The 19,333-nt window shown below is 46.7% G+C and overlaps 1 protein-coding gene across 5 annotated transcripts in view; it reads left to right on the top strand.

The window, feature by feature from the left end:
* Positions 1 to 19,333, top strand: part of NPAS2 (neuronal PAS domain protein 2) — a 125,270-nt gene that overhangs the window by 84,517 nt on the left and 21,420 nt on the right. For all 5 annotated transcript variants that reach the window (XM_059134493.1, XM_059134492.1, XM_059134491.1 and 2 more), the window contains exons 6-12: positions 603 to 723; positions 1,737 to 1,850; positions 12,269 to 12,387; positions 13,087 to 13,169; positions 13,899 to 14,005; positions 15,619 to 15,766; positions 17,637 to 17,721. In XM_059134493.1, the coding sequence (XP_058990476.1) occupies positions 603 to 723; positions 1,737 to 1,850; positions 12,269 to 12,387; positions 13,087 to 13,169; positions 13,899 to 14,005; positions 15,619 to 15,766; positions 17,637 to 17,721 (777 nt within the window). The remainder of the gene's footprint in view (positions 1 to 602; positions 724 to 1,736; positions 1,851 to 12,268; positions 12,388 to 13,086; positions 13,170 to 13,898; positions 14,006 to 15,618; positions 15,767 to 17,636; positions 17,722 to 19,333) is intronic.

Genomic DNA, 19,333 nt, shown 5'->3' with positions numbered 1-19,333 from the left:
TAGTCATGTGGGTGGTGGCTTTCATAAGGGACAGTGCACATGATAAACCATTTCCATCACCACAGACAGTTCTGTTGGACAATGCTGTATCCAGATTCTATGTTGTATTTTTGTACGGCAGTGCCCAGTCACTCAGAAAAAAAGCATGGTTCCTTTGATTGAGGAGACCTTTAAGAAGTAAACAGGTGTTCATTTGTGGGCCTAGTGGTCAGGAAGGGAACCCTATGCGTTCTTCAGGGCCCTTCACATGAGCGAGTGGGGCTGCCCTGGGGTCCCTCGCTGTCCCCACCACCCCAGCCAGAACATAGGCGTGTCGGCAGGTGGGGTCCTCTGGGAAGAGCAGGACCCCCTGCACACTTCTTAGACTTAACTCCTCTTTGGTGGGTCCATGGACAATACTTTTGCACTGGAGCAAGTAAAACCTTCTGGATTATAATTTGGGATGACAGGTTGATAGATTCGAGGTCTTCACAGAAAATCAGATCTTGAACTTTTCATTTCATAAACCAGTTCTGAATTGTCTTCAATGTTCAGTTTTGGCTTTGGCTTTTGTTTTTCATCTTCGTTGAGTGTGTACCTTTGTTCTTTATTTTCTTTTTCAGTCAGATGTCATGGATCAGAATTTGTTAAATTTCCTTCCAGAACAAGAACACTCAGAAGTCTATAAAATGCTTTCTTCCCATATGCTTGTGACAGATTCCCCCTCCCCAGAATACTTAAAATGTAAGTTTAACTTTACTGGTTTTACAAGATATAAGATAAGAATTTTACTTTTGAAAAGAGGTTAGAATGAATTAAGAAGGGAGGACTAATTTTAAGAACAATTTTCCTGGCGACTCAGAATATTTCCAAGATCCTTGGAGGTATATTTTAAATTTAAAGCTAAAACTGGCGTTTGGAATATGTATGACATTTAACTTCTCTGGAAAATTTGAAAGCACGGCGCTTAAGAATAAGAATTTTTTGCATGTAATACAAGAAGTTCTTTTTTTTTTTTTGAACATGAGAGTCTTTGAGTAACAAACAATGCAAAAATCAGTGCACAATCTGCTCATTTTAGAGACACCGTGATGCTAGATTTGTATGATAACCGAGTCACCAACTGAAAACTGAATAATTAGGTCAAAACTCCAAATTCTCTTCTCTTGAGGCTGTCATCTGGTCTTTTATATACATTTGTGGTTTTTATGGAATTTTAAAGTTTTTCTCAAAATTGGCGACCTGGATGGAAGACCAGCCTGAGTGCCTCCTGAACCATGTGCCCTTGAGCGAAGCACAGACATTGATAGAAGTAGTACAAACGCCTCATGCTTACTTGTTCAGGCCTTGGTTCTTTTTCTGTGAATAATGTGTCCTGTTGTACATCTGATTTTACTTCAAAGCAACGTGAAAAGATTAAATTAAAGAGAGCAGCTCTATATGAGCAGCTTTATTTTAATACACCATATGAAAACAACCGGAACTAATCAATGCCGACATAACCAACCACAGACATCTGTGAGCAAATTAAGACTAATTGGGCCCGAGTAGGGAATGCAAAATATCTATACAAACTATGGGGGGAACCCCCTGCTCTGCAAAGGTTCTAAAATCATGTCCAAGAGTCACTCGTCAGGAGAGAGACGTCCTGGCCATGTATAGAATAATGCCCAGGAGTTACACAAAGACATAACTTGTTTAGTCTAGAATCTATGTCTTATTCATGTTCCTTTTCTCTTTTTCCTTTAATGGCCCAGCTGACAACGATTTAGAGTTTTATTGCCATCTTCTTAGAGGCAGCTTGAACCCAAAGGAATTTCCAACTTATGAATACATAAAATTCGTAGGAAATTTTCGCTCTTACAACAATGGTAAGCTTTAATTGTCATATAATTGCTACAGTGTCTTTTATCATGCAAACGTGCACAAGGGGACATAAGACTCACTGAGGGAGGAGGAGTGAGAATCTGTGCTTTTCCTATTTGCATTTGGATTTCCATGTTCCCAAGATGCATTTTGTGCTCGTAAATGTTATCTCCCATTCGAGAAAGAACGCACTCCCACACTTGTGTTGATGCCGGGCCACAACGTCCCACTGAAATATACTTTATTCATTTACTTATTTTTGGGCTGATGGAATAGCTCTGTGCTATGAGAAACCACTTACAGTTAATAAAGAACAGACTCAGCCTACACACAGCCAAACAAGGCTGCACTGTGACGAGAAGATCCAGAACCTTGGTTTCTGCATCCTTATTCTCCTTTTCTCACTTCCTCTGTGGGCATGTTTTCATGGGTCTGGTACCTAGGGTTTCTGCTCCCTCTGACCCTAATACCCAGGAAGTGGCCATTTTATGACGGGCCAGCAATCCACCCCAGATGAGTTATCAAGCCGATTAGCCTAACAGTAAAATCTTACTCTCTGAAATTACCCAGATAACTAATGGCCCGAACTCTGGCTGCACCGCTAAACTCGAGTTACACCCTCTGTTCACTTTTGACCTAGGGAAAATGGGGTTGTGGGCCCAATGCCAGAAATTCAGCAGTGCCAGCCCCCGTCCCGCCCCACAGTGAAGCCCAGCATAGAAAGGTCAGAGTTTGGTTTGCTCCAGGCCTCCAACCTCAACATGAAATAAATCGCTTTGAATGGTCTAATGTTTCATAAAACTGCAGAGATGGGAAAAAACGGGAGGACGTGTTGACAGGGATGGTGGAAAGAGAGAAGAGGAAAGGAGAAATATACCAAAGGAGAACAAACAGGGAAAGAAGAGGCCCAGGGAGTTGATGGCAGCCCAGTATGTCCCTGTCACTGTTCTATAACTCCAGACCCACAGTGGGGTCCATTCCCACACCACATTAGTCCCATAGTTTCCAATAGAACCAGCCAACATGATGGTCCTGAGTCTTAATGCTGAGGCTACCCAGATCTTCCCTTCACCCTTAGATGATCCTCTGCTGTATGTTGCTTGCATAAATATACATCCTTTGTCTCAAAGTCTCCAACTACATGCTAAACGTGTTGGTCTTGCCAACATGATTTTCAAGCCTAATGTTCAGGGCTTATGCCTGGATGATGGACTCCACGGCCAACTGGGGGCCCTCTGGGAACCTACCCAAACAGGGCTCAGTTGTTCCTGAGTGGCTGGAAGTAAAGGCAGGACAGCTTTCCCAAGTGGGGCCCTAAGTCTGGGCTAAATGGGGTAGAGCCAAAGCCTGACCATGCCTAACCTAACTCATCTGAAAGGCTTTCCTAAATCTCATGAGATGTATGTTTAATCAATCACACATTTAAGTAAATGGTAGCTAGCTAAAGAAACTGACCCAAGAGGTGCCTTGTCAAGCACCCAATGTTATGCCAATCCTGGTGCAGGGTTCATTGGGTGAGGCAGCTTGTTAAAATGCAGATTATAGGTCAGGAGATCAGAAGGCGGGGCTGAGGTTGTGAAATTGGAGAAGAACCTTGGGGTTTTAGTGAAAGGGGTCATGGACTTTGAGAGACACCACCCTATCATAATATTAAATGCCATTCTGTAGGAATTTTAAGGGTACTCCTCACGCTGATGGTGCTCCTTCCAGACAGCTTTATTTTTGAATTAATATAAACAGTGCTTTGGAATTTGCTTAAAATGTGTGTTGTGGCCATTATGCCAGTTGCCGGAATAGAAGAGCATCCCATGAGGCTATGAGCAAGGAAGGGAAAGGCACCCTGGCCCCCCGGAGTGCCAAGACTGTAGGAATTATGGGACAAGGCGCCCACGTGTCCCCATGACAACAGTGCACCACTTAATTAAGGAACTGACACGTGATTGGCTGGTGAGCCACAGTCACATCCTTTGTTAATTTCCATTTCTGCAACTCTCCTTTAAGCTGCTGCTGAGTATCACTTTGAAGCGTCCTGTCACTTATCACCGTTTAGAGGGTTTCAGGAAAGAGGGAGGCTTCATTGTGAATACCTGGGTTGCTGTTTGTTTTTTGTTTTTGTTTTTTGTTTTTTTTTAACTAGCAAACCTTTATTTTCACTTCAAGTTGAGACAATGTTTGTTTCCCTGAAAGAATGTGTGGAAATTATGTGTGATTTTTTTTTTTTTTTTAAACTGTGACTTCTATAAACACACAGCACTTTAAGTGGAAAATTTAAAACCAAGAGTGCCAGAATGTCTTTCCAGAGCCTGTGGAACCAACCAAAGTTAGGGGGCTTTCTTGAGACCAGAGTCTCCAAATGTAATTGTGGAAAAACTGAAATACAATTCTCACTTAGATGAAAATAGACAGCAACCATGTCAGAGACAAATGAATAGCTAGGATGGAACCCCATGAAATCACCGACATCCAATCCTTTTTGACCTATGAAATATGTTTTAACATACTCTAAGGAATACTTCAAATTTGATTTTGTAGGTTTACTTCTCAATGAGCCTTGAACAATGGGGTAATAAAAGTAGGAGTGCTTCCTAAGTCCTAGGTCCTGGGTCTTTGCATTGATAATCTTATTGAATCCTCCCACCAACCTTATAAGTGGTCCTGTTGGCATCATTCCTGCTAATCAAGGGAGGAAAGTGATACATATGAGAGAATCTGAGGTACACCCATGGGAAGTGGAGGACCTACGCTCATACCCGTTCTAACCCTGAAATCCTACCCTTCACCCCAATACTTTGCTGCCTCCCACGAATCTGTGTTGTGCTGCATTACACAGGCCTGTCCCTGTTACCTGGCATACAGTTGGTTCAGTATGTCTATACCTGTGCTTACCAGGAGTCCTGCACCCATGTACCAAGCTGCTTTCAGGGGACCCAAGATTTGTTTTAAATCAAATATGGTGAGACTCACAGACATGGAAATGACTGTCGGGGAGAAGAGGTTTATACTCACAGACCCCTCCAAACTGGCACAGCTCACCATGGAGCCACACAGGGAAGCACCAGGGGAAGTCAGGGGGCAGGGCGAAGAAGAGAGGATGTGGGCAAGAGCTAGGTAGTTGTATGGTTTCTGTGGAAATGAAGAAGCAAGGAGGTGTAAACAGGTGTCAGTTTGGCTACCTGGAATCTTGAATAAGGGGCTGTCCCTAGTTGTCAGAAGCCTGGATGATAAGAGCCAGTGGATAGTAGCCCAGAGTGGGAGAGACCCACAAAGGTGAGGGTTGGGCATTGGTTTGCCCACGAAAGGTGCACGGAAAGGTGAATCATTCACTATTTCTGGGACTTGGCCAACCCAGAAGGGAGAGTTCCTTCAAGGTTGGGAAGGCCCCAAATGTCAAAGTATCAAATACAGAAACTGGAGAATGCGGTTTGTACACAAGCCACCCCCGCCATTGTCCTGAGGTGTAAAATAAAGAAGAGAACAGACTATGAGGATTGGTCTTATTTTAAATAAATAAAAGTTAGTTTTAATACCTGCTCACACTGCAAACGACTGTGTAGAAAACTCTGCTCAGGCCCATTATTGGGAAAAGTCCTCTCATTTCTGTAGGGCTCTTTAGTTTATGGAACATGGCCTGGTCCATTCTTCTTTGATGCCTGTCAGGAAGATGCAAGGCTCTCATCTTTATAAATAAAGATTTATTTATTGGAAGGACAGTCACCTTTACTCCTCCATGAGCCTACACAGTCCATACCTGGTACATTAATGAAGCTTGACAAGTACATTGACCTAAACTGAGGCTCAGCGATCTTGGCCCCACACACACAGGTGACTGGGGACAGCAGCAAGATTCAGACCCGACTTTTGACTCATAGAGAAATCAGACTTTTCTCTGAGAACTGAAAATACAGCTCTCCTTGACAGACCCCAGAGCCCACCCAGAGACAGAGCTCCCACTACACTTTGACCTTGACTCCAAAGTGAAGATTAAATCCATTTCAGTAGGTGCTGGGAAAACTGGCCCTTGTGTCAGTTCCAGTGACTTGTGAATTGTCTGCCCTGGGAGAACTAAGCAATAGGACCTGGCCAGTGTGTGGTCATCTTTGGCCTCCATTTGCTCCCCATTCTGGGTCTGCCACCCACATCAAGTTCCTTAACCACCTGGGCTCCCTGGGTGCTCCCCGAGGTCCGTAACTGGACCCCTGACTCAAGTGCCCCACCAGGACTCTTCCCGGCCTCTTGTTCACTTGATCACCCAGTTTGCCTTAAAGCTGACCTAAACACAAACTGCAACTCGAAAACCATCCATACGAACCCTTGGGCCTTACACCAAAGGACAGAAGGGGAACTGTGTCAGCTCCAGTACAGGGAAGACAGGGGACACGGATCCAGAGGGAGCTTTTGGCGACCCTTAAATCATGTAGATGAAGATGCCACCTGCTTGCCAGCCACCCCACATAACTGCTCAGCATTTGTCTGCCCTGCCACTGGTGGGAGTAGACCGGGTTAGGAATTTGGGGCGTGGAGAGACGTAGAAGCACCTTTGCCCTTGTTAAGGCAATTAATCTCTGGTTGGACATTTCTAGATTCACCAGCCGATTATGCCAGCTTACCCCTGTACCTCTGAACCCTCTCCGTTCCCCATGGCTGGGCAGACACAGCCACCATTGCCCAAATGCATCAACAAAATGGAATTTTCCCCTGCTTCACGTTTGCACATATTGGTCACTCCTTGGGACTTCATCATCTGCTACAGATGTTGAAGACAAGGGAGGGGATATAAGACAGGATTGTACATCTTTAACCTAGATTGTTTAATAAATGTGAAGAAGTACGTGTTGGGAAATGGGACAAGAAAAGAGCTTTCCTAGAACTGTTTCACTTTAGGACAGTTTCTAACCAAGTCTGTGAAAAGCTTCTGGAAGGAATCCGAGCTGCAATACAGAAGCACAGGTCTCTTCCTCTTCCCATTAAAAAAAAAAAAAAAAAAAGGGTGCCTGGGTGGCTCAGTGGGTTAAGCCGCTGCCTTTGGCTCAGGTCATGATCTCAGGGTCCTGGGATTGAGTCCCGCATCGGGCTCTCTGCTCGGCAGAGAGCCTGCTTCCTCCCCTCTCTCTCTGCCTGCCTCTCTGCCTACTTGTGATCTCTCTCTGTCAAGTAAATAAATAAAATCTTAAAAAAAAAAAAAAAAAAAAGCCTGCTGTGTGCTCTCGGCCATGTGGCCTGGAGATTCAGAGAGGACCACTGGTGGGATCAGCCTCTGGCCTACCTCTGCTCTTCACATCATTTCCAGAATGGGGCTGAAATGAAATTAGATTATTCGGAGCTATGTTTGTCCCAGAACAGATTTTTTTTTTTTTTTTTTTTTTTTTAGATATCACGAACAAATACACTGTTCATCATCTTTTTCCTTCTCCAGTTCTACAGAAGAGCACCTGGGTCCTCTCCCAACCCCCACTCAGGTCCCACAGTCCCACCCCCCACTTCTATGGGAAAGGAACCAGCCAGATGATTTTCCAAGGCATAATGAACAGTCTTTGCTTTAAGAGGTCCTAATAAACAGGTTCCAGTTCCTGAAAGAGAAGTTCGTGCCAGGAAGAAGGCAATTCTCTATTTAAGCCCTTGCTCCTCCCCCAGACTTGGATTTAAATGTGCATCGACTGAAATCCAGAAAGCAGTATTTCAAAAGTTGCTGGTGTGGTTCCAAATAGGTCACCCTCAGCAAACATTCCACTCTGGGCTTTCCAGAAACCACACACCAGAGTATAAAAGTTTCCCTGCCCTCATTTTACCTATTCGCCTCTAACCACACAACCAGATTTGAAATACTGGCAGAAAGGGAGGCTTTTTAGCTTACAACACTCGATTCCGTATGTTCCGTGGGATTTCTGTAGGTTGCCTCATTTTAGGGCTTTGGGGATTTTGTTTCTTGTTTCCCTGAGCTGAATTGAGATTTCTCAGTTAGGGGAACAAAGCCACACCCACCAGACTCACTGAGAATGGAGACGTGAGCTGAGCACAGGAAGGAATGTCTCTTCGGTCACAGGCTCCCAAGAGCATGAAGCAGAGTGTCCCCTCCACCCCAGCGAGGAAGTGCCACATCCACTAGCAGTGGCCATTGCTGCCAGATAAGATAGCAGAGGAATTAAGATCGCAATAAAGAACAATTGTTACCCAAGGACATTGTCCTGCCTGAGCATCTAGAGCCCACATTGAAATGGGGCAGTGAGGAATGGTCATTTATCAGACACGTGCTCCCACTTGCTTCAGTTTGGGAACAGGGACAGTCCTATAGATGTTGTGCTATCATTGGGATAAAAATGTGCACCAGACGTCCACTTGGAGGACAGGGGACGACAGCCTGTAGAAGTTCACTTCCCTGAGCCTACGACTCATCTGGCTCCATCCACACCAGCCATCTGGTGGATATCTTGTCAACGCCATGACAACCTCCAGGCCCCGAAAAATACTCATTGTAATTAATGAACACCAAGGGAAAGGAGAGATAGTTAAGTGAGACATATATATTCCCATTGGCGTCATTTTTTCAATCCAGCAAATTGCAAATCCCTAGCTCTCTCGTGTGGCTCTCAGCTTGTCTCCAAGCTCGTTCTTTCTCTCTGATGCCAAACTGCACTGGCAGAAAGAAAGCATGAACCACGCACGCACTGGTTGGTGCAAGTTAGGCAGTGCCCCGGCACCCAAACCCGGGCAGGATTATTTTGCTGTGGCTGTCCCAAGAACCCTGTGACCTGGCTGTTGAGAACCCATCAGGCGAAGCACTCTGTGCTGTGCAGAGAAAAGAGAAAAGCCTGAAAATAGTGCTAAATGACTGGGAGAGGATTTCTTGTGAATGTGCAGGAAATTATTATTTCCTTAACACTCCAACACTCTTGCCCAGACATTTTGGACATTTATCATAAATGAGATTTAAGAACATTTTTCTTCCTTTAGCGGGCCTCCTGATGGTTTCATGTCTTCCTGGACACCTTTCGGCTTTGAATTTCCATTTGTTCTGAGAAGTGCTGAGAAAGTGATTTGTCACTCTCCGTGTGGACGATTAGTGTGTTTTCCTACAGCTGTTGCAACTAATTTATCATGAGCAGGCCATCTCTGATCAGAATACTTAATTGTTGAGGCCTGATGACTGGACCAGTACTGAGGAACAGTTGGTCCCGCTTTTTCCATTTGTTTCTGCTCCTTTGCTGTGAGCTGGGTTTGCTATCCCTACCTCACTTCTTCCCCGTTCTTTCCTACCCTTTGCAAACATGTCTCATACCACCTGAGACCTTCCTGCCCCCACCGTCATCCTTATGTTCTTAATACTGATTTGGGAGGTCACCTTTGTCCTCAGACAGACTTGGAAGCCAACCCCAGGTGCCAAGCGAGATGGACTTTAATTACTCCTATTCTCTCCAAGAACCTCGGGGCTCTCTTGTGTTCAGAATCCCTGGCATACCAGCCCAAGGGAAAATTCTTTCAGGGTCTCTAAAATTAGAGGCTGTGATGAAAGGTTCAGGAGCAAAGAGGGGCTTGATCCCCACCATGGTTCCCTTTAGTAGTAGGAAGAACAGAAACAGAACACCCTCTTGTGTCTTTCCAAGCGTGAGGTCCACTGGTTTTGTTTTCAGAGTGGTGTCCACTGTCGCTGATTTGCAGCAGACCTTGCCCAGGGTCTTCTGACCAGTATAAATGCACTACTTGGGCGGTGAGCTAGCCCCAGGGCCAGTGGGACCCAGGACCATGCTCTATGGCACCCTCTCACTGTGAGCCAGCCACCAGCAGCCCCAAGCTGGGCTGCGCAAAGGGCGCCATGGGTGGGAAGGTGGGGGTCTCAAGGTCTGTGCGTCAGTCGCTGGCTGGGATTGGAAGGTGCCTTCCCATAGCTGGGACTTAAGCCGTGATTTGGATGTGCAATGGAAGGTCATCTCATCAGAGACACGTTCAACAAACACATGGGGAGCACCTGCTGCCTGCAGGATGCAAGCTCAGAGCAGAAGGCAGAGAACTAGACCCAGTTCCTGCCATAGTGGAAACCTATCTCTTTAGCTCTGGGCAAGAGGAAGGTCAATTTCAAATAAGATGACCCTCAGGACAAAAAATGTAGCAAGCCATCATTGCTTTTATCTGTGGCATGAGTGCTGTGTGTGTGTGAGTGTCTTGAAGTGGCGGAAGAAAGGAGAAGGCTAGTAGATCGGGCTGCGCCGGCACCGACCGGGCAATCCTTCCTAAAGGCTCGGGAAGCCAGCTGTAATTAGGTATGTTTTTTCTATTACTTAAATTGAAACAACTAATTAAATCCTTAATTAATGTTTTTTAACTACCTTGGGATAAGAAGTGCCAGAGAAGTTATTCTAAGTGTTAAATATTCCCATGAAGTCCCAGGGAGCAGTTTGCTTCTGTGTTGACTCCAGAATCAGCTAGAAGGCTCCTGCTGTGAAGAGAAGTCATTTGAAACGCAGTCAGCAAGCTGTTTCAAGTACCCTCTTCCCCTTGACTTCCCCCAAGGTTTCCCCCTTGGCCTCTGTTAAAACTTTCATCCTTGACTTACCATCACCTTTGATCAAGCCCTCAGCTGCTTCAGGTTTTGGGGGAGAAAGCTCATTTAGAAGAAGAGTTTGCTTGGTTCTGGGGCCCTCTGTAAAGTAGCTAGCTTCTTTGGCACGGGCTGTAAGCAATAATGAAATTTCCCCTGCGGGGAGTATTCTCATCTTTAAAACCTTAGCAGTTCTAAAAGGACTGATAAAACGGCACTGAGAGACAGCCAGGCCAGCAGTAAGCTCTACAGAACATTCACTTAATTTCCATGGTTTCTGACGCTTAAAGAAATTATTAGGGGCTGGGGTTTCCCTACCCCACGCTCTGTCCATCCCCCTGCCTTCCTCATGGTGAATCACCAAGGTTGGCACTTACTGACTGAGCCCATGGATCATTCCAGCAAGACGCATGGTTTAGAGATAAATGAGAGAGACTGTCTTTTAAAATTCCCCAGAAGTCCTCGGAAGTTTGCTTAGAAGACCTAGAATTTCTGAAAGAGTAGGGAGAATTTTATTAGGTCTTTATCTGGCAGGTGATGTCTCTCCACTTCAAACAGAGAGGATATTTCACATCTGGGAAATGTGGTAATGTCTTTTTTTATTGTGCAGATGTTCACATCTGCAGACCCTTTCCCTGTGGGATTGCTTTCTCTTCCCTGGGTGAGTGCCTTGGCTCACCCCACACATGAAGTCTAAGCCGACTAATGAAAGATGTAAACTCTCTAGGGACCACCACTTCCGACTTTGCCCCCTTTATATTCATGTTTGGAAACATTCATATTGATATGTATGTGAATGCATTCAGAGAATATGTTTGGTAAAATGAATTTATTCATGTTAGTGGCTAGAAGACCACATTATAGAATCACTTAGAAACCTACGAACATATAAAACAAAAATTATTGGAAAGCTAAAATCCAAAGAAAGTCTTGCAGATTTCATTTTAGAATGCATTTCATTTTCTGTTGCTTTATATGTTCTCAAATTGGAAAACACAGCTATGTTTAAATCTACCAGTTCAGAAATGTACTCAGAATTCAGGATCTGGTTCAGGATATAATCAACTACATTTGAAAAAGAAAGAGGTAGTATAGATTATCTAGCGTAATGATCCTCAATCCTGGCCTCGTGGTACGAAATGTTGCGGGAGGGGCTTTCAAAAGTGCCAGTGCCTATGCTTCCCACCCAGAGTTCCTGGATTAGTGGAGCTGGGAGTGGGGTCTGGGCAGCTGGGAGGGCAGGGAAGGCCCCAGGGAATCTAGTGTGTAGCCAAGTTCGAGAATTCCATATACATGGCCCACCAACTTTCCTCATATTTAACAGGGTTCTTTTCCCCACCCAGCATACTCCACCTAACATAGCAGAATTGTTCTCTGGCCCAGAAGGTAAAGCAGTTCACCACAGTCACGGTGAAGCCAGGTCTGTAGCTCCTGGGGAAGATGGCGGCCGGTACCAGCTGGCACCTCCTCAAAGGGCCTGCAGGCGCTTGTTCTCAGCCCCATCCCCTCTGCCCTGGGAGAACTCCAGGCTTGGAGTCGGAAGCCCTGGCTTAGCGTCCTCACTCCATTATTATGGCTCTGAGCAACCTTGGTTGTGAGCTTTCCAAGGCCTCTGCGGCCTCCTCTGTGGACTGAGGAAAGTCATGCCTTCCCAGACTTCCCAGTGAGAAGAAAAAGGCGCTTGTGAACAGGTCTTCCCTCTGTGCAGAGCTACAGAACCAGCAACTTTGTGGTGACCACTGTGGGCCTCTGGGGATCACCCCGGATCCTGAGGCCCAGGAAGTGAGTGAATAGTTCGGGAAGCCCTGAGCGCGGTGCGGCTGACAGTGATGCCAGGTAGGGGTCGGCCACCGTGCCACATAGGCCTAAACTGTCTGTTCTCTCCCACCCCAGTGCCTAGCCCCTCTTGTAACGGCTTCGATAGCACCCTTTCAAGGCCCTGCCGGGTGCCGCTGGGAAAGGAGGTCTGCTTCATCGCCACCGTTCGCCTGGCAACGCCCCAATTCTTAAAGGCAAGTACCGGGGAGAGGATTTTTCATGTAGAACTGGTACAACTGAGTCATATTTAGTTATAGCTAATGAACCACCTTTATGAGAAAGAATAAGACTGCAATGACGCTCTCACGGACTTTGAAAAGTTGCAATGTCTGGCTTCTATGCCCGTGACAGGCCCACCTGCCCCTTGCCTTCACTCGGGTTTCCTACAAGCTGTTTTGCTGGAAGGCAGAGTCAGCTGCAGCTCAGCCCAGCTGGCCGATAGGTTCATTTGCAACCCTGTCGACCCTCCTACCTTTTCCGCCAACATTAATACCACTCAGGGCAGGCCAAGGTGGGGACCCAGTGTCAGAAGGAAAGGTTTGTCTATCCTCTGGCCTGGGATTGCTTTAACATCCGTGGCGTGAACCTTGAGTTAAATTAGTCATTCAAATTCAGATGAAGAGCCATTTTCCACATGTTTACCACACTTCTAGATAATGGGAAGGGAGTGGTGTAACATTTTGGCTCTTAGGTGTTTTTCCCCAGCTTGTGAAATAAATTTAGTATCAGCTAATACTGAAATTAGCTACAGATGATGAGTTTCAGTCCAAGACAACTTGGAGACTTGCTCTCAATGATTTTAACTTCTGTTACCCTTCCGCCATGCCTTTTTGAACAAACCTAGGGTGAGCTTCTGGCACCCTGAGCAACATTTTTTTCCCCTTCTAATACAGGAAATGTGCATAGTTGACGAACCCTTAGAGGAATTCACTTCAAGGCATAGCTTGGAATGGAAATTTTTATTTCTGGATCACAGGTTTGTGAAAAGAAAAACATATTTGGGTTGGGTCCTTTTCAAGTGTTTGTTTGCAAGAGCCAGGCTCTCCTTGGGAGAGAAAAGTCGGTCCCGGTCCCTTCAGGGAGAAGGGCTTTCTGGCAGCAGGAAAAATTGTTCCCGGCCAAGAGTGAGGTAGCTTCCCTTCCTCTGCAAGTCGTCCGTGGATGTGTTCTGTGTTTGGGTCAGAGCGTCTTGGGAGAGCCAGATGCCACAGCCCGGGGACATCCTTGGGATCCCTCACCCACCCCTTGGGACCCGCTCCAGTTCCCAGGAAGGCAGGAGCAGATAGGAGAGAAACTTGACATCTTATTTCTCTCAGCACCCATTTGTCCCTTTAATTCAGTTTTCTTTCTAAGGGTGAGAAATCTCCCCTCCCTACCCTTTAACATTTTTTACGCTTTGGGATTGGACTGACCCAATCTATAGCTGTTTTTAATTATTCAATAATGATAAAATTTATTATTATTTAACCCAGGTTATGCCAACGAAACCGAGTATCTTAATGCCAGAAAGTCTGAGCACTTTGGAAAAAACAGCCTCTCTGGTTTGAACCATTGCAAAATTATTTTCCTGCCCTTGTTGTTGAGAAATGAGGCCTCTGTGTTGATCATTAAATGTGCATAGTGTCCCCTCTCTGGATGGAGGTGCTGCCATCGTGAGTCGGGCAGGGTCCTTGCTCTCTGACCAGCTGTACCCTTTGCATGGCAGAGCCCCTCCGATCATAGGATACCTGCCTTTTGAAGTTTTGGGGACCTCGGGCTATGACTACTACCACATTGACGATCTGGAGCTCCTGGCCAGGTGCCACCAGCACTGTGAGTATCCCACATCCAGCCCCAAGGCCCAAAGGCGTCCACGGAGCCCCGACAGTAGGACTCTTGGGCCCTGGAAGTCAATTTATTACTTGGTTTCTTTCTGAGAAGGAAAACTTCGTTTTCTCCGAAATGATGTAGGAAAGTGGTAAAGGTCCTTCTGTGGTTTGCCCAGGGTTGTGCTTCCACCTGGAATTGACTTTGCCCCGCCTCCTCCCATCCACCCTCACCCCCGCAACCAGCACCTTCCCATACCTTTCAGATATGCAAGCTATTTTAATCTGACAGAAGAGAATATATAATGATGGTCATTTTTTCTAAGTTATGCAATACATTTCAAAGACAAAATACTAATTCAACATCACTGTTTTTTGTCAAGGGACATATACTGGTCACAAGCTATGGGCCAGGTACTGAGCTGGACCTGGGACATAAAGATGATCAGAATCTCCTTGCTGTTCTGCAGGAACAAGGTCTAACAGAAGAGCAGAAATAAGTGACATTATAGGATGCTGTCACTGCACTGGGGGGGATGTGCTCAGGATATTGGGGGACTCACCCAGCTGGGGGGAGGGAATCAGAGAAGGCTGTCTGCCACAGAAGAGGACAAGAGGTGGACAGAGGAAAAGGAGGTAGGACTCCTGATGGGGAGAGAGGCCAGGCCTGTGGAATCAGAACGTCTATTTTAACAAGACCCCCATCCCCCACAAGTGATTCGTGGGCCCATGAAACTTTGAGAAGCAGGATTACCTCAAGCCTTGGCTGCTTCTGACCCTTCTAATGGAGCAAGGCCACCATGGGGGTAGAATTCCCTTCACGGTCTGAAAGACTTGGCCCAGGGCTCAGGCCAGACTTTCTCCCTCTGTGGAGCCCACGCCCGTGCTCAGCCGGGCTTCTCACCCCTTCGGAGATCACAGTCTCCAACACAGCAGCTCTCATTGTCACTTTAGTTTCCCAGCTGTGGTATCTGTAAAGCGTTTGCAGAAAGAGGTACTAAATCACAGGCACTGAGGCAGTGGCCCAACCTGTCCTTCCCTAGACCCGCAGTCCCAACCTTCTGCCCTGCCCAGGCTAGTCCTCCAACAGCACCCATTCTGTTCCAGCCCTGCCCCCCACCCCTCCGGAAAAGCCCACCGACAGACTTAACCCTAGGGGGCACCACGCAGCCCCACAGCAGTGGGTCCCAAGCTTAGGATGGCGTAGATGAATCATGACCTGCTCTCTGACAGCCGCCAAATCCATGTGGAGGTTGGAGGCTGTCAGGTCTAATTGGGGCCCAGTTCTCCCAGTATCTGGATTGTCTCTCCCGTGCTCTGCTCTTGCCTCAGGCAAACCCAGGCCTCTTCGTCATGAAACAGTGGTTTGGGAATCTGCCCTTACCTGAGGCTCTCTTAAACCTGTGAGCATCTAGGGAAGCATGCAGATGGTTTTTGCCTTATTTAAGAATTCAATAACGTTTGCCGGGATCTTGATAGTCCCTTAAAGTACGGCACACCTGGAGAAGAGCACGCCGTTTGGCAGGGTGTTTCTAAAAACTTCTCTCCAACAGTACCTTCTGGGGGAGAGATCCTTGTCATATTCACGTTTGCTACAGGCAGTCCATTTTCTGTCCACAGTGATGCAGTTTGGTAAAGGGAAGTCCTGTTGCTACCGGTTTCTGACCAAAGGGCAGCAGTGGATTTGGCTGCAGACACACTACTACATCACGTACCACCAGTGGAACTCCAAGCCCGAGTTCATCGTGTGCACACACTCGGTCGTCAGGTGAGGGGGCGCTGCAAGCGCCCGCGGGTAGTCCCAGCTGCCAGGGAGCAAGCGAGCCCTGGGCTTGGATTCCTCAGTGGGACCTGGGCTGTCCTCTGCGGTTCACAGAGTAGTCTCCAGAGTTCAGCTTCCTTCCAGGGACACACGCATCTCTGTTCCCCAACCCTGGGCTGAGGGCTCGATGTGTCCCTCCTCAGGCTGCCAGAATGTGACTTAGAGAGTTACTGCTTCACTGACCTACTTCCACATTTTCCCCTCATCTCCATCCAACCCCCAGCCTTCCCTTGTTACTGTTTGGAGAAGAAAATTAAAATTTTTCCTCTAAGTCACTCATAGACCTAGTCCCCTCTATTTTTAATTCATTAAAAGCTCCTGCTGGCAACTGAGGCAGCATAGGGAATAGAGCCTGGCTGCCAGAGGGAGAGGGTTCCTGGCGGTTCCTGGTGGCCTCGGGGAGCCCCCATCCCAGGGTGGGTGAGCTGAGCATCCCAGGGAGGCCGCCTGTCCAACCTCTCCTAGATGCAGGTTCTGTAGGGTCACAATTCCCAAAGGTAAAGGAGAAATGTCATTCATGGGTTTTTTACCCCTAACACAGGAATTTTAAGGACATCAGTCAGTTTAAACTGGTCTAGAGAGGAGCATTTGAGCAGAGCAAAGAAAGAAAGGCTATCTATATTGTAGGTATGTATGTATATATACATGATAGATAGATGATAGATAAATGACAGGTCGATATAGGTACATATACAGATACTATATAGGTACATATATAGGTACTATACATATATACGGTGTTTTATAGAGATAAGAGATAGATGATTGAAAGGTGACAAGTAGGCAGGTAGGTGGGCACATAAATGATACCATGTACACACACATGCATTTATGTATACAATCAACAAGCAAATCTCTGTTTTAATAAGTGGGGAGAAATGCTGGTCTTTCTTGCCAGTGACCCTGACCATCACATTGCATGCTACTCTTGGGGACTTGATCTTAGCTTCTCAGCCCACCCTTGACCACTTTGGCAGCCAGTGGTTTCCAACAGCATAGGAGTCCCACCCAGCCTGGGCCTTAGCCACAGGGTCCTTTTGCCCCCAGTGAAGGCTGGACATCATCAACATCTTGGTCTTCAGACTCTGCTTTTGACCCTGCTCTTCCTCTCCATCCTCTACCTCTCAAATCTTAGAAAGCAACTCTGAGAGAAAGTTGGGAGTAAACTAGTCAGTAAATAAGGTAACAAGCATTCCAGAGGCCCCTTGAGACACCATCACTTGCCAGGGCCCTGTGGCCAACCTGTTCTTCCACACATGAGGCAGAGGCCAGAGCTGGGGCCCTTTGGCCATAACTACAATGGATTGATTTCCCCACGGTATCTTAAAAGTGGGCCCACAGACAAATCAGGGCTCTGGGGCCAGCTCTCGATTTGTTTGTGAGAAAAATTTCAAAGGTTGTAATTACTAAAAAAGTCATGTGTCATTTCTCAGTACGTACAATCCAGACTGAGTAGGTTTTAAGAAAAGCTTCTGCTTAGTCAAAGGCCATGCCTTATCCTGTAGATGAAGATATGTTTCTAAAGACAATTATGCTTGGAAGTTTCAGGGCATGGGGAGAAGATAAGTAAAGGAGAAGGGAGTCAAAACATCCTGGAACAGAAAATATTTTGGATGTCTCATTAGAAGTCACCCCAGTGGCAGTTAGGCACAGAATGAAACTCCTTCCTCAAACAAGTGACAAGACTAGCTTCTGTCATGGTGACAATTCTGGGGTGGGCGTCACAGGTGTACCTCGATGTATCACACGTGTGCCCTTCGCTGTTGCCATCTGGAACGTCCCACCTCCAGCTGTGGTCTCTTGATTTCCTGATCAGTTATGCGGACGTCCGGGTAGAAAGGAGGCAGGAGCTGGCTTTGGAAGACCCACCACCCGAGGCTGTCCACCCTGTGGCACTAAAGGTACGCTGATCCCTGCCAGATGGCTAAAGGCCATGTTTGCCTACGTAAGTTCTTCCATGAGTTGTTACAATCAAAGTAGTCACATTTTTATTTGTTATGTTCCCAGTATTATTCAACACGTTTCTTGGATTTTCTCTTGTTTACCATCATGATACTCCTACGCAGCAGACGCTATGACTGTCCTCGGCCTTCAGATGAAGGACAGAAGCACCCACAGGATTTAGCTCCCGTACCTGAAGGCACTGAGGGTTAGAATTCACAGAGCTCTTTAAGAAACAGCCCCTGGACTCGAAGCATGATCTTGGCAACTTGCCATCCTTATGAGAGCAGCAGTAATAAACCCACCTTGTATCTCTCCCACAGATAATAAGCTAGGGGTTTATTCCATCGTCCCTTGAGCTGTGGAATAATTGGGGTGCCCTTGTCCTCCCTTGCCTAAGGGCTGATGCGTTCCCTCCAGGACCCAGGCCTCCCGCGAGGAGACTGCCCCTCACCCACCCTCCATGTCATCAATAGCAAGGTGCACTTTCTACTTCTGTGTCTACAGGTCTTAGTTAACAGCCCTGTCAGAGCCATCTTCGTGTCAGGGAGCTCTGCTAGGGAGGGGTGTTCCCCTCCACAAAACCTAACCTCCATCCTTCCTCTGCGGGCAGCTCTCGGGTCCCCTCCAGCCAAGCTCTCCCTACCTTCCCTCCTGGTGTGTCAGACAGGTGGAGGGAAATGTGCAAGCAGACCAGAGGCCTGTTCCTCAAAGGTCATTCTTCAAGCAGTTGCACATATTGGGAGAAAAGTAGAGAAAGCAAGGGAGGGAGGGAGCAGTGTATTCCATCAAAGCCAAGAAGCTATCTGTTATAAGAGCCACCATTATTTATCTCCCACTAAGGAAGAGAAAATGCTGTTACCAGTTCATCTGTGAAATAAGGACTTCTTTTCATCAGTCAGAAGGCATATCCCAATTTCAGATATGTCAGAATGTAGGGATGGAAAGTGTCTCTTACCATTGGTGACATGTGGTTTGAGTTCCAGGCTGCCCAGCTACCTAGAACGCAGAGACTTCAGCCAGGAGCTGCCGAGCAGCAGCAACACAATGAAACCTCTCTGGTCCATGAGAGTGGGTTGGAGGGAAGGAGAAATCGCCCGTAAAGCCAAGAGAGCAGCCCGTGTCTTAGGCGAGCCTCCCCTACTGACTTGCTACATGGTGATGTGATGTGTGGTGATCTATCACCAGCGCCCTGATGTAACACACCTGTCATTGTTTAAGGATGTGTTTATTACCCAGCTCTGTCATATGATGCATCATGGATCATGTCCAAGAACAGAACTAAGCTGTTTGTAGGCAGGGGTTTGCCACCCCATACATCTCAGCTCATGAACAGGCACAGTGTACATCATCCAGTTGGAAATGCATTCTTGAGCTTTCTGATCCTTTGGACATCCTAGAACCCAGGGGAACTTCTCATAAACATGCACATATGTATAAACATACAAACACAATCTTGGGCTGCCCTTTTTAAAGGAAAAGCTCCAAGACAGTGTTTTTCAAACTATCAGTGGTAATGGACTCTTCAAGTGTTTAATTTCAAATCTGTCACTGACTGATGCTTTTGTAAAA

Source organism: Mustela lutreola, chromosome 9 (genome assembly GCF_030435805.1).
Source record: "Mustela lutreola isolate mMusLut2 chromosome 9, mMusLut2.pri, whole genome shotgun sequence".
In the NCBI taxonomy this organism is placed as follows: domain Eukaryota; kingdom Metazoa; phylum Chordata; class Mammalia; order Carnivora; family Mustelidae; genus Mustela; species Mustela lutreola.
The sequence above is the reverse complement of the archived record's forward strand: the minus strand, read 5'-3'. Positions and strand labels throughout refer to the sequence as shown.